This window comes from Anser brachyrhynchus, assembly GCF_964034855.1.
Source record: "Anser brachyrhynchus genome assembly, chromosome: 5".
Taxonomy (NCBI): domain Eukaryota; kingdom Metazoa; phylum Chordata; class Aves; order Anseriformes; family Anatidae; genus Anser; species Anser brachyrhynchus.
Genome location: NC_137699.1, coordinates 5,031,342 through 5,046,995, shown reverse-complemented (window position 1 = coordinate 5,046,995; position 15,654 = coordinate 5,031,342). Strand labels below are relative to the sequence as shown.

The 15,654-nt window shown below is 42.4% G+C and overlaps 1 protein-coding gene across 1 annotated transcript; it reads right to left on the bottom strand.

Annotated features, from left to right (window-relative positions):
• Window positions 1–7,293: 7,293 nt before the first annotated feature.
• LOC308196636 (small acidic protein) lies at window positions 7,294–13,085 on the bottom strand. The gene is made up of 5 exons (XM_080595900.1): window positions 12,927–13,085; window positions 12,710–12,790; window positions 12,036–12,096; window positions 10,132–10,241; window positions 7,294–8,887 (listed from the first exon to the last, which is right to left on the bottom strand). Exons 1-5 carry the CDS (start codon window positions 12,984–12,986, stop codon window positions 8,681–8,683), a joined length of 519 nt encoding a protein of 172 aa, XP_080452026.1. The 5' UTR covers window positions 12,987–13,085; the 3' UTR covers window positions 7,294–8,680.
• Between the last annotated feature and the right edge of the window lie 2,569 nt (window positions 13,086–15,654).

The following is a 15,654-nucleotide window of genomic DNA, read 5'->3' as shown; positions in this document are numbered from 1 at the left end:
TGACTCTGCGACCTCGAGAGCAAGCATTTAACAATGGGAGCAGCTGAGCTCCAGACGCATGAAGCAGGAACTCAGGGTTGAGCTGCTTAGGACGTGCTCCTCCTGTTTCTCAGACACTCGGGCTGGAAACACAAAGGAGCCTTTGACCACGTGTTTTGTGGTTCAGTGAAGCTGCATTCTTTCTCCAGAAGCTTTGTTACGCAGGCTGGAAGAGTATGTGGCCATAGCTGGTGGGTGAGGAGCGCAGTCCTCTGCTGCTCTAGCAGTGAAGGGGAAGGGCTGCGGGCAGTTTTGCTCTGCAGGTTGCAGGAGATGTTCATTTTCTTTCCTTCAGTCGTGCACACAAAATCTGCTCACTCAAGCTTGCATGAAAGAGGAGGATTTTGCCCTAAATGGTTATACCATGAATGTTTTCAGTGAGATGAGCCTCTCTAATGATTTTGCTCCATGTCCGCAGTTAATTCCGTACTTCGGGAAAAAAAAAGTCGATTGATTTTCTTCTAAAACTTTTTATTAAATATGTGAAATGCTATTCTTCAGTGACTATCCTTTTACAGGGATGGGTGTAGTCTTTAAATAATTACAGCTAAGTTTCATTTGTATCTAGTGTTTGCTTTGGGACGATTTCCTTTTTCAGTTCTGTTTCCATCAAAATGTTATTTTATAGGTCTTACTTCTGATATCAAGACTAGAAAAAATGATGACTACTTGCAGACTACTGTTCAATATCATTTCAGTCAGAAGTCAACACTTTTCCACTGCCTATTAAGAAGCTTAAGTGTAATTATAATTAAACAGAAATGTAATTAGAAAGCAGTTCTTTTGAAGGTATTGTTTTCACTGTAGTGTTTTGTAATGTTAGACTAAGCAAAAATTATGTAGAGGGCATTCTTTCCTCTTCAGCGTTGTCAATTTCTTGTACTAACATTATTAGTGTTTCATTTATTACACAGCTGAATTTGTAAAACTGCAGCCTAATAGTTATAACTAGCACAGCTTTCACCTTTCTGAACTTGTGTAACACCCCCTCGGCCCCCCCATTTTTCACTATTGTACGTATGGATAGGCTGTTACGAAATCCTGTTGAGCTGTTGCCTGACTTTGTATGAGCATATAAAGCTGTGTGTTTTGAAGGACTGGGTAATGACTGTACTCGGAGGCATCCAGACTGTTTTGGAACAGTTGGAGGAAAAACAAAACAAAACAAAACAAGCACACTTTCGCTAGAGAGATTTTTCAGGAAACAATTGTATTGAGGGATGCTATTCTGGAAAGTTGCATATGTCTGTAACTAAAAGCTACTGAAAGATGCCACTGAACTTGTGTGTTGCTATTTCAAAAAAATTGCCAAAGGTCAAGTGAGGTGGCCTGAGGCACCCCTTTTGGAGGGGAGGTTGGTGCTGGGCACAGGCAGAGCACACCCAGCATGTTCACAGCATCGTTTTTGCACCAGCCTCACTTGCCCATCCGATTTCCAGTCCTTTAAATATGTGTATTTATTTTATATTGTTGGGTTTTGCTCTCTGTAAAACCGCACGTTTCCCATGTGTCTTAGCAATTAACTTCTGGATGTTGTATGAAGGAAAGACTGGATTTACTTAGTGTCAAAACTTAGAAGATATAGAAGGCATGATCTGATGTTACTCCTCTGATTTATGTCTGTCTTCGGGTATTTTAAAGTGTTTGCTTGTGGTGTGTGTGTGTATGTATTGCGTAGTTATAAAAAGAACAAAGATGAGCACAGGAAAGACATGAAAAATAGCTATATTTTCCACACCTAGTAAACATTCCCATTGGTTATTTGGCTGTATTCAAAAGGCTAAGACTTTTATTGCTCTACTAGCAAAAGCAACCTTTCTTCATAGTGGAGCAGTACAAAGAAAGAGCACAAAAAGTACACACATCACAGTGCCTGAAATTCTGTTTGAACAAGTGTATTGATTGGGTCTGACCCCTTTACATTTTTTTTCCATTATTTGAAAAGGTGCATCTAACTGTGGCTGAATTGAACCAACTGAGATGAACTTTCCATGAAAACTTCTTGAGATATTTCTTTAGTTCAAAGCTTTGGAATTTTAAAGAGCATTTTTAATACAAGTCTGTTGAGGTATTCTGTGCAACAACCATACTTTGAATGTTAAGCTACAGGTATACCTAAGAGGAAGGTAAAATTATAAAGCTTACCATGAAATTACGGGGAGGTGACAGAATAACTCGGAGTGCTAATTATAAAAGAAAATAAAACCAGAAGGCATTGCATATGCACACATTTGTGCCCTGTTTACCTGTTATTTACTTGTAAGTGTTCCTGGTTGCTTTACAGAGAGCGTAAAACAGCCTCCAGACAAAACATTATGAAATTATGAATTAGCTTTTTTTTTTTTTTTTTCCGGCCAGCAGTTATTGATGAAACAGTTATAAGATGTAAGCTTAAAGAATAATGTGTTTTGTTTTTTTTTTCTTCTTCCCACTAAAAGAAACCTTTTACCAGGAGCTAAGCATAAGAAGGCACTGAAGGATGAAAGAAATTAAGAAAACGAGGGTGAGTAGTGAGTTGTAGGAAATAATGGCAGAGATGTATCTGCAGACAAGACTCAGTAAGAGGCTGGAGGTGAGAGAGGGGAACAGCCTAGTGGTTTGAAGTGAGATACCTGTAAAAAGCTTGAAGGAGCTGAAATACATTGGCTCTGGCAGAAACAAAACGCTTTGATAAAGGGCGTTGGGCTAAATTGTAGAGGGGGAGGTAAGAATACCTGGCAAGTACGTAAGTCCATTGTGCTAGTAAAAACAAAACAAACCAACCAAACAAAAAAACACCTTTGTGAAGGGGATAAATAAGAGTAGTGTTGAAGGTGGCAGTGGATGGAGACGATCACCGATGGCATAAGGTAGTGTTTTGGTTATAGGAAGGTTCTTTGCTGTTGCTAGCTGCTTTGCTTTGTTCTTTTCGGCCAAATTCCAGTTAAGAATGGCTAATATTGGTGAAACCCTCCTCTTCCCCATGGCAACAGCTTGTCCCAGAGCCAGGGGTAGAAAAGGCTGATCTCCCCTGGCCCAGAGCCTGGCCCCAGCGAGCGTTTCTCTCTCAGCCACTGTGCTCTGCTGTTGCAAGGTGCGGTGCTGCGGGGCCTGCGGTGGTCTTGGGCTGGGCTGCCTTGTTTTTATCTCCAGAGCCAGAATTGAGAAAAGCCTTAACGTTGTTTTCTGGTTCATCTCTTGATACATGAGAGGCTTTTCTGAAACGCTGGCTGATGGGTTGTGCAAGGTGGAACCCGGATGGAATGCAGCAGTTGGCTTTTTAGTTGCACTGAGCTGTACCGTGCTGGGGGGAAAAGCTAGCCGACAGCAGAAACGTCACTTCAAATTCTGTTTGTCTCTTATATTGTCTCTGTTACTGTTTTTTCTGGCCACGTTTTCATGCTGAGCAGTTCGTCTGTGTCCTTGCTCTGCTTCTTCCATACTGGGCCTTGGAGGATCCTCTTCTCCAACCCCCCCCCCACCTTCCCCCGGAGCAGGGTTTTGTCTTCTGCCCAGCAGAGGTTTGCGGTGGCTTTGTGCACACGTGTACACGTGTTGATCCCGTTCTCTGTTCATTTGGTGCTAAGAGGCAGAATCAGCAGAAGCCGAGAGACCATCGGACGAGTGCCAGAACTGCTCTGCTCGCTCTGCAAGTCCTCACCTGTCCGAGACCCTGAAGGAACAGAGGAGCAGTGCACGGGTATGGCCGTGTTCCCTGCTTGCCTCAAATCCTTCCACGTGCCTGAGAATTCTTCACTTGTCTGGATGCAGTTTAAAAGTGACTTGGCAAATGATTTTATGTGCAGATCTTATTTGGGCTTTGAGTAGCATGGCTTCTTCAGTTCACTACTGAGTAAATTGGGTCTTTTTTTCTTTTCTCTGTCAGGTATTGACTTCTTATGTTAAGATTGTCACTTTTTTAACAAAAAAATATTCTTTGGAAAGAGAGGTGCTGATGGCATACTTACAAACAGTTCACAATCACTAGATTTTAGTGGCTGAGAAGAAGGGGACTTGGCCCCAAACATTTAAGGATCAAAGCTTCACCTGCATTTGGTGCAATTTATTTAGCAATAAATCTGTGGGTGGAAAGAAACCAGTTCAGATTGTCAAACTTTTTTCTGCAGTCTTTAATATGGCTTGATACACCTGTGATGAGCACACATACTTCAGTGGTTTAAGAAAATTTCCCTGCAGGTCAAGGTGGGCAGTTGCGTAAAAGTTCAAAGTGAGGAAGTGGTTTTTATATGAGCTCTTGTATTGCTTGACTGATGATATAAAAAACCTCTCTTCTATTACATGTTAGTTTCCATTCTTCTGGTAGGTGTTTTTTTTTTTTTTTCCCTGTGCTAGATCTTCCTGAGCTATGGACACCATAAATGGTACTGGATTTAGACAGATAATAGCACAAATTGTTGGTGTGAGCTCATTCTGCACCTGCACTTCAAACCCATGTCAAATTAGATTAAATCACTAAGCATTTTGCTTCTTTAATGCTGTGCAAAAACTGAGGAAACTTTTATTTATCCATCATGATACTGAACACCTGTATACTACTTAGACATTTTTCTCAGGAAAAAGTGTACTTGAGGTGGCAGTCTTAAAACCAAACAAAACCAACTTCCACTTTGTCCCTTCAGTGAGTGTACCTTGACACATGTCCCTTCTCTTAATCCCCTGACAGTTTGCAAGAGACCAATGCAAATAACTGTGCCAGGCTTTGATTATGAGATATTGCACTGCCACTTATTCTCTTTGTCTCCTGCAGTTTACAGAGGCAGCTTCAGTGCATAATTTAATCCCTGTTCTGGGGACTGTAGTAAATCCACAGAGATTTCTGCCAGCCGTCCTCTCTGACATCAGAACAACATGTGCACATCATCTTTGATGTGAATTCCCCAACCAGTGCCTCAGAAGGACCTATAGCTTTGAAGCTGGCCTATAAATTGTGCTTTCAGGAATCAAGTTGTCAGCCTCCTCTTCAGGAAAAAAAAAGGAGAGTAAACTGTAAAGCAGTTGCATAAAGGTACAGGGCACCTTACAGATCAGGTTTTCTTGGCCTTGAAGAATTCCTGTACGATGGTGAGAATAGAGATCCCTTTTTACTTGGCTTAGAAGCATCCTCTTCTGTGAGTGCAGGGCCTTGTGGGCAGCGGGGCTGTGATGGTACTCATGAGGGGTTCCCTGCTCCAGGGCAGGTGGAGGGGGGACAGGCGCACCAGTTCTTCCCACCTGCTCAGGTGTTCTCGGTCCTCGAAAGCCAAATGCTGGTACTGCGCCTGCATTAACCTTTGTGTAGGTGAAGTGTCAGTGTGGTTTAGAGCCTCTACCAGATGTGGTGGTTGCTCTGTGACAGATCTTTCTTCAGTTGTTTCCAAAGGCATGTACAAGTATGGGCAGACTTCTGCCTTTCTACTGAGATGGTCTTTGAGTTGAGGAATTTCAGTGGCCAAATCGTGTTTGAAAAGACAAATGCAGTTGGCCTCTTTGATTCAGGATCTGTGTGTGTGTGTGTTCTGCTGTCATCTCTGGGAGCAATTTCCACATCAGCCTGAAAAGGCAGAGAACTAACTACAGAAGCAACCAAAACACAATCTTGATTTTCGTCTCAGTTCTCTCTCTGCTGAGAGCTGAAAGTGCTCTGCTGCTGCTGTAAGTCACTAATCCTGGTGCTTTTATAACAAATATTGCTAAAGCTGACTGTTGAATTAAAAATTGCAGAATTTACACTGAACTAAATCAGCTTTTCTCAGCATAGAAGAAATTTCTTAGCGGTGCTGATTCGTAGATGGAAGTGCAGGTGCTGACATAATATGTGTTACACAGAAATGGGTATGACTGTGTTCTGAGCAGGTTAGTCTTAGTTCAGCATTAGAAATGCGTTGCACCAAACCTCATCAGATGTTCACTATATTACTGGCTGTGCACTTCGGGAATGGAAGCTACACTGTGCTGACTCTTCCTGGTAACAGCTTTTATCAGAAATGCCTAATTTCAGTTTACTTTTTATTCTTATGTGAACTATTTATTTGTATTTGGGACTGATGCCTAAATCTGTTCTATGAGGCAGGAGGCTGCAGTCAGTTCAGGGCAGAGCTGGGCAGAAGAGGCCCCTGGCAGTGCTCATTGTGGCAGCCTGTTCTGTAGGCAGAGGCCCATGTGGGGACTACCAGTGGGATCTGCTTTTCCTGGGTCTTCCCAGGTTGGTTGCACTGTGGAGAAAACCCCACAGGTGAGGGTTTAATACGCCCTTCCTTCAAGGCTAGTGGGAAAGCAGCAGGGCCTGCAGGGGTGGATTCCATCGCTTTCTGAGCCCCTGTCTAGATGCATGGTGGCGTTAAGTCACAAGAGCCCTGTGGATGCTGAGCAGCTGCAGAAGAAACAGTTGCATGAGCAGCGCTGGCTTCAATGCTGGGACAGAGAAGGCAGGTTGGTGTATATGCACCATGTTGCAGCCTGCACTTTTGTGATTGCACACCGCTTGAGGCAATAAATAGTAGGCAGCAGCCAAATCTAAAAGACTTTAAAAGTGAAATGTTGGTTTAAATGTAGCCAGAGTGTCCAAATAGGAGGAAACTGATCTCAGTCTGATAAGGAGAGTTAATCAATCAGCTTGACTGGGGGATGGAGGGGAGAGCGTGACCTAGGCAGAGACTGCCTCGTTGGTCTGATTTCTGTCTTGAGGATCTCACAGAAATGGGACATGTCTGGGCTGGCACTTTTGATACAGCCTCTTCTGCAATGAGGTTGCTCAGTGGAAAAAAATAAAATCCAAAATTGAGGAAAAAAAATCCCAAAGATCTGGTAACAACACAGGTATGCCTATACTTTTATTCCCGAGCATCTTTCTCAAATTTCCTACCTCCATTAATTTAGGCCTTGGCCAAAGCCACATCTTGATGAAGATATGAAAGGCTTCTATGAAAATATGTTGTCTGCAAAGTTGTCTATATAGTGTGAGTTCAAAGCCTGCTTTCAAATAGGAATAACAGTTCATCAACTTGTGTGCTTTCAAGTGTCTTAGACACTTTAAGTGTCTTAGACAGTAGCTGCTCCGTCTTTAGGAAAATTAAGTCATGGAGAGGTTTTTCTTAACCATGTACAAGCAACTTTAATTTCTACCTACATATTAGAATCTTGGAATATTGGAAAAACAAAAAAAAAATCCATACAAGTCAAGTACAAATTGCTGAACTTGAGAGTGGCTGCTGTTCAAAGTTCTTAAAAGTTAATGACTTAATAAATTGGGATTAAGCACAACTATAACGAAATAGCTACCTTAAACTTTTTATTTACAGTCATATTGCTTTTATTTTTTTCCATAGTGTATCTTATTCCAAGTCCTCCCCCAACAATTGATGCTGCACTGTTTATGTTTATTCAATAAACCTATACGATAGCACATACTGTTGCTTTCATGTAAGCCACATGGCTTGCAAATTTTATCTGCACGTAATAAATAGCACACAGAAATGGAAAATTCCCCACAACCATCTGGAGTGTTTCTTGAAACACTGTTGTACGAGAATGAAGCTGCACTACACATACAGGTCTGCTGTTCTGTCCTCCCAGCAAAGAGGCAGCTCATTCATTCATGAGGAAATTAAGTCTAAAAAGTTCTGTTATTTTACTGATTACTTTAGTATGACAAGCTATAAATTTGCAAAGGAATGGATACGGTTGAGTCTTGTTGGAAGGAGTTACTAGAAGTCCTGACTCTTTAAGCATATCAGCTTTACTTGAAAGGTACAACCTTTTTGTGGTAATTTACATAGACATCCAAGTGATGTGTGTATGGCGAGGAAAGGAAGAAAGGCTCGCATGAAACTCTGTACTCTCTATATTAAAGAGCTAAATGATTTTTATATCCTTTTCATTATTAAAGTATATTTTCTCTTTCAAAGTAAAATGATTTCCTCAGGCGGTGTTATTAAAAATAACAGCTTAGTGTTATAACCAGGTGCCAATCATACAAAATCACTTTTTTTCTAGTGAAAGGTATAAAGGACTACAAATCACCCTCCCTGCAGTTTCTTTTCCCCATCATTATTATAAACTGAAAAAAAGAAGCAACTCATCTCCTACTGTATAAAGCATTTCTAAACCATCTTTTCCCAACAGCTGTTGTAGGACTTCAGATAGATACAGTGATTAATGCTGTCACAAAAGTGAGCGATTTCTGTTCTTAGCCCTGTCAACACTAGCATCTATAGACAAAATCATTGTTTAAAGCTCTAGCACATCACAAAATAGTGCTGATATTGGTATTTTACAACTACTGCAACATCCAATAATTCACATGTAATCTTATAGTTAAAAATTCAAGACTAGGGTGCTAACTGAAGAAGCCACTAACAGGAATTTTCCTTTTCTGGCATGAAATAAAGGGAAGGGTAGTTTAGATAACATATAGTACAGATTGGGCAGGAACAAAAGGAATTTATTTCTTCATCCAGTATTTTATACACTTTACAAAAACCAGGAGTCTCACTGTGCCCATAAAAACATTATCCATGGCAACTGAAAGCAAGTACTACTTTTTGTCATCTAACAGGGTCTTTTTAAAATCATAATACAAAGATTTGTGCTGTAGCAGTCCTCCACTTTGCACTGTAACAATAAGGCTTACTGTACTTTAAATACAAAGCTGTTACATCTGCAGTTATGAACCACTAGCTTTAACAAACATCATCTTATAATTGTTTTTCGCTTCTTTTTTGTTTTCTGGAACCTCAGCTTCATCATGCTTTTCAGCAGCTTGCAGCTCCTCTGCAGACTCGTCTTGCTCTGACTCAGAGCCGCTTTCGGAGTCCTCTGAACTCTCGTGTTCAGAGGAGTGTCCAGCTGCCTCTTCTTCACCTTCCTGAAACTGGAAGTTCAGATTATGAGACAGATAAACCCTTATTTCCTGGCAACTCCATTGTGGCTCTTAGATGTGCCCAGAGAGAAGGCTGTGCTAAATGGCTCCTTTCGTATTAGTTCTAAAGTGGGCTAGCTTGCTAAACACAGGTCTTTGATACACAAATTATTAGACAGAAAGGAACCCCACTCGACTGGTTAACAATACTGACTGTAACAGCCAAAGATTCTTCGGCCACTTTCCTATTTCGTTACAGCAGAAACCCTAAAGACTGCATTAAATGAGTTTGAAAAGTTTCAGTTTCCATCACTTCTGTAATTCTTTACTTTTGCGTACCGGGTACACAATGACACTTAAATGCTTGTCAGGGAATGAGACACGCTGACACTAACTGATAGATCATCAAGAATTCTTCAAAGATTAGTCATGACTAATCTTTGAAAATAAATTTAGCACAGCATTACAAATCAGCGTTAGGAGTGCTGAAGTAATCCAATGCTACTGCTAAAAAGAAGGATCCAAAAATTGAATTTTGTTCATGCACCTAAGGAGCAATGCGTCCATGTTTTAATATTAAGAACTCTAAGCACGAGTTGTTTTACTCTCTCTGGAAACATTATCCATGTTTTCATGCCATAATAGGTGCCAGCGGGAGGAAAAAAAAAAACAGAGAGACGTCAACTGGCAAATAAGGACAGCTTCCTAATAACCCAATTTGGTGGTTTTTTTTTTTTTTTTTGGTCACACTTCTCTTTCTGCTCATCCCTATGTAATTCCTTGCAAGTACAAGACCAGGTGGGTGTCAACCCACTGAAGCACTAGTTTCCCTCCTCTGACCCCTCTATTTCTGCTTAGTTTTCAGGGCCATAGGGAGGTATGCACCTCACAGCAGCAAGAAGCCAAAACAGATTAATTAGCTCTCTGTGACAATGCAGATGGTTACTCCCCCCCCCTTTATGTATTCCGTGACAACACTCATTTAATATATTTGCAACTTTGTCCTAATCAGTCTTGACTACTATGGAGTATGTCATAGCACTTTTCAGAACAAAGGAAAGCATCCATCATCTCCAGGCACCTACGTGGCCACAACAGCGCACACAAATAAGGGTCAAGCGACTCCAGTGAGTTTCTCATTTAACTGAAACCGTGCAAGTTCACCACAATGCATGGTTATTAGATTTTTAAACCATGTATCATCTTGTCTCACTGAAGTGGCAGCCAAATCATGAGAGAAATAATTAACTTACTACCTCACTGAAACCAAGTCCACAATGGCGCCGGTTTCGTCCAGACATGGTGCTGTCCATGCTTTGTTGGTACTGAGACTCCAGTTCTTCATTCATTTTCTTGTCTTCTTCCCCTGCATGTCCAGTGTACTTTGGTTATGGTTCATTCAAATTAACAAAGACATCAAATTACACAAAGTCACCAGATTTTCAAAGTTTATCACAATATAGGTGAAAAAGTTTAAATGTAGCCACCTTCCTTAGAAACTACTGGATTGGGTATTATTGTATACAAACCATTCAGATTTAAAAGCAGTGTTATCAAGTGTGCAAGCAAAACTGCTGTGATACATCTGTCTGATGGGACAGTATGTTCCTAAGACCTGACGCCTTCAGACAGAGATGTACCATGCACAGTGCATGTTCTACTCAACAAGGTAGGTGCAACCAGTATGACTTTTCTGTGCTTCCCCCCAGTACTGCAACATGTCACAGCCAGGACAAAGTTTCTGACCTTCACTGTATAGCACACGATTACCATAATTAAACTGTAATTAATATATTGCATTAGCAGTTAGAACAATACTACCACTCTTGTTTATAGAGCTGCACCTGAAATTATTTCATGCAGCCTGAATTATCAGGAACAGTTACTCTTTACTCTTGCCCACCTTTAGGAATTAACAGGAAAACTAATTTTCTTATCTAGTTAACAGAACACGAGCTACTACTTCTACATGCCCTTTAGTACTACTTGTTTGTGTAAGTAAATAAAGGAGCATTTCTACTGGGGGGAAAAATATGATCCAAAATAGTTGAGTATCCTCTGTTCTTGTGAAAAGTAGAAACCTCTAAATCTTCCCCGCAAAAAGCTCTACAACATTAGTTTTTAACCTATATCACTGTAAACCAAAAGCATATTACAAACTTTTCCTCATTTAGAAGGTAGAGCCATCTGTTACTCTAGGAGGAGGAAAACCTTATGTTGGAAAAGGAAGTAAAGTGTTAAGAAAATAGCTGTCCTGATTTTTTGTGAAAAAGCAGCACTTCTTGCTAATAACAATGCAGTTCTGAGTATTTATGATTCCTTAAGAAGCAGCACCCTAGGAAATTCAGGTCCAAGGAGGTGATTCACAGTCACTCTGCAGGCTAATAGCAGAGCCTGGAAACAATCCCCAGGCTTCCCTTGGTGTTTTGGCCTGCCCACCATTTTTCATCAATTGAAAAATGACTTGTGGGGCATAACAGGGAAATAAGTTTTCTGAACCTCTTGACAGTTGCTCTTCTATACAGTTTTATTACAGCTTCTGTCAGACAGTCCAGCCCAGCTTCATTTTGGTGTACTTTGACTGAGCAAGTCTGATAAGGAGTTGTATGTTATATAACATCAAATTAGTGCTAATTCCAAGATGACCTTGCATATCTTCCCCTCTTCTATCTCGCTGCTTTAAGGTAGAGATATTTCCATTCAATAGGTAATCAGGTTGGAGGAGAAATCGATCTTGGTTTTTTGTTGTTCTCTTCCCCCCCAACACACACACTGAGTTAGAGGTGTGGATATCCATACCCGGCAACACAGAAGCAGCGTAATACTGCTAGGTACTAAAAGCAATAACACTTTACTTTCTTATTTTGATAAGAAAATACGACAAGGACCTGCAGACCCTGGTTTACAAGGCATTCGTACACAAGTTTAACTGACCATCAAGTACTTTTCTGACCCTGGGCTTCAGAAGGTGAATGCGCGCGGTCAGAGAAACTGTCAGTACTCTAACGAGAAATTACCAACTTCGCAAACGGATCTGTCTTCACTTTCAGCCACAAAACCTGAAATCCCTCCCTGCGACATTGACCGTGCTCAAAGTTCTGGGATGTTCTTAAGTGAGCATTTGATTTCCAACTTTGTAGCAGCTGTTGGATAAACTGACCTGTCCTGAAGTGAGAGGTTGATCTGTGGTCTCCGATAACAAGGCGGCCAGTATGTTCTTTCTAAAAGAAAATGCAGTTTGTTTTGGAGCTTTAGGCACTGACAGCTCTGCCAACATTCTGGAAATCTCTAGTGGGAAACATTTCCAATCAAATCTTGACAACCAACTCTAAGACTGTACGATTTGCTAGCTAGCTACTGCTATCCATTGATGAAGCTCATTTCATTTTTATGGTTCACTGAATTTTTCTGGAAAAAAGCCCCCACAACTAGATATTCTTTCCTCTTCCCACACCCCAAAGCTGTCTCTTTTCTTCCCTGTTTTTTGCCACTCCAAAGACAAGCCATGCTACTATGCTAGATAAGGAAAGATGGTGACCATCTGATACGAAAACTACACGATAGCAACACCAGAGGAGTGCGAATCCAGGTTCCAACAGTTCACCCTTTGAGTCTCTGACATTATGCTCAGCCTTCGCATCCTATCGCAGTCCCACTTTGGGACTGGTGCTCATCAATACAGTGGCTAAGCAGTCACTCATTAGCAAGTGTCTCCCTAGAGGCACGAAGTGGCGTTAGACGGCAGGGTGCTTTGAGCATTTAAGCAGGCGTCACGGTTAGTGGCGGCGGCACGTTTTAACACCGTGGTGCTTTAACGCAGCGGCGCGGCCTCACCTTGGCGGCGCCCATCAGCCTCAGGAACTTCTGCTTGCGCTCCTCGTTGCCCAGGTCCGCCGCCTCCCAGCTGCTGGAGCCCTGCGGGGAGCACACGATCGCTGCGCCCGGCCCCGGCCCCGGCCCCCGGCCCCGGCCCCGGCCCCCGGCCCCCGGCCCCCGGCCCCCGGCCCCCGGCCCCCGGCCCCCGGCCCCCCGCCGCCCCCGCGCCCATTACGTCGGGCGAGGCCGCTCGCTTGAGGCCGTGCTGAGGCTGCGAGTCCCGCGCCGAGCTCATGGCCGCGGCTGCTGTCCGGGCCCCTCCGCCGCCTTCCTGCCGCCGGAGCCGCTCCCTCCCACAGCGCCGGGTCGCGGCCCCGGGGCGGGGCGGCCGCGGGGGGAGCCGGAACGTGTAGTTCTCCCCGCGGCCTGCGCGGCGCGGAGCGCGCTGGCGAGGACTACAAGGCCCAGAAGCCTCCGCGGCGGCGGGGACGGCCCTGCGCGCTGATTGGCGGGGGGCGGGGGAGATGGGGTGTGCTCGCGAGCGCTAGCGCGAGGAGGGCCGTTAGAGGAGCGCGAGGCGGGCCGTTCGGCGGGCACGAGGCGGGCCGTTGGGCGGGCACGAGGCGGGCCGTTGGGCGGGCCGTTTTTTCCCGGCTCTGAGGGGCGAGGACTGAGGGGCGGGGTCGCTCCTCCAGCTCTCGGGTCACTTCAGCAGCCGCCCGGCCCCTCAGCGGCTCTCGCACTTGCCGTTAAGAACCCCCTTCTGTTTTAATATCCTCGTCCCGTAGTGACTTGCCCACACGGCAGAGCTATAACAGACTAGCCAACGCCAGGAGGTCCAAGTGTGCATATGGAAATGTGTGAGCGCCGTGTGCCAGGTCACGTTGCAGCTTAGGGTTAAAGTTGTTTGGTTACAGGTTTTCAAAACAGAACTGAAATAAACCGCTCCGGATGAAAGAAGCAGTGAATACATGTGAATGTACTCAGTCCTGTTGAAACCTCCTTAACACCTGGTTCAAAACAAGTGATTGCAATTTTCTTGTTTAGTGAAAGAGCTAAACAGGTAAAGTCTTAATTAGGTCTTTTTTGAATGTTTTTCAGTCTGTGTGTTCACATTGTCTTTGTGCAGTCATTTCAGCCACAAACTTTTCATCTATAGCTGTACCCCCAAATCTTCTCACGTGTGCACGTACAGTATAGATAGTCAGAACGTGCCCCAAATCTGCTGTTCTTCTCAGTAGTTGGGGTGAGTCTGAACTTCTTTTTGACTTGCAGAGATCTAAGCTGCGTTTCATTGCATCCACTTGTCTTTAGTAGTTTGTTTTGGCTTGGTTTCTTCTATTCCCAAACTGTTATTTGCACTTTTATTGTTTTTCTTTGTCACTACAACAGTGAAACATTTCAGGCTTGAGGCAGTAAGTCTGCCCCCTCACCCCTCTATCTCTGTGCTAGATCAAGGAAATTTTGGGGTTTTGAAGGTTAGAGGCAAGGCAGGATGAAGTAGGTTATGACTGCAAACACCACGTGTAGTCACCTGCAAGGCAGAAGACCACACTGCAGGGACTGACTAAAGGTGAAGAGCCCATAACACAGGGGTCTGCACACGGTGTAAAGATGCTGATGGACAACTTATCTCATAAAGGGTGCTCAGTTCCTTGCAAGTGGATGAAAAGTTCCTGTAGAAGTCTAGAGGGCTTCTACATTTAGGCTTCTGCTCTGACTCTGTGAGAGGAATCTCTGTGCTTAAAGGATGACCTGCTCTCAGTTAAGTTGGTCTTTATGAATATCTTCTTTACAGAGGAGGAAAAATAGAGGAGGTTAAGAACATGTCATTACGATGCACTTTTTGTTTCTTTGTTTGAGTATGGCATTTAAAATATTTGGTCATTTGGATATTTTTTAACACTTTTCCTGAGCCTTGTTACTCAGATGTCACCCATCATTCCTTTGTAGGACTGAAGTACAGTGAAAGAAGAGTTAATAAGAACATATTCTGGAAGACGGAGCACAAAAGCTCAGCAGATCTAGTAATGTAGAGATGTGCTGATAGAGCCCTGCCACTCCTGGGTAGGTAGATTTAGTTACAGATATTTGTAGATTGTCATTATTTTCAATTATTTTTTATACAAAACAACACTAGGATAATAATATTTAAAATTCATGTTCACGTATATTGTACTACCCGAGTGTGCAAAATCAAATAGAAAGGCACAGCTGTTACGCCTGTTTTCTAAAACTTCCATAATTGTTGTTTGACAATGATAAAGAGCAGAAGGGAGCATTAATATGAGAGAATATTGCATTTACAACTTTAATGTCATTTTAATGTATCTCAATATATAATTATATAATGATTGTAATTGTGGCTTAATTGAAATTCTGGTACTTTAATAAACAATTTCTCATGGAAGGGGTACAAAATGTAAAAAATAACATCACTATCAGTATTTTTTTTTTTTGTAGTATCTAGCAGCATTTTTAGTCTGTTAATAGGAATTGTGGTAATCTAATACTAGTGAAATTGTATCTTTTCTATTTTTTTAGTTAAGCTTTTATTACAGTTTGTGTACTACTATGTTTAAAAGACCTGTTCCTTAAGAAAAACAAGTGCAAAATTTGAACTTAATGGTTGTGGTTTCCTTACGGGACAAATGGAGAAGGATTGCCATTGGAAAAAAAGGTGCAAGAATATCAGACTTTGCTGAAGTTGAAATGAGTTTTTTTAATTGGGTCTAAGTTGTGGGTTACAGTTAACTTCAAGTTCTTTTCAGGATGACTGAAATATATGATTGTTTATATGGCTGCAATGGTTTGGTGTTTTGTTTACATTTTGAATAAGATGTGCTAATGACATTTTAGTAAGGGGATTTTATAAATATTTGTCTTTCTTATTTTATTGCTCGTTTGGGATAAAAATGCTCTGGTTTTGCAGAAAAGTGTTACCTTAATTAAAAAAAAAAAAA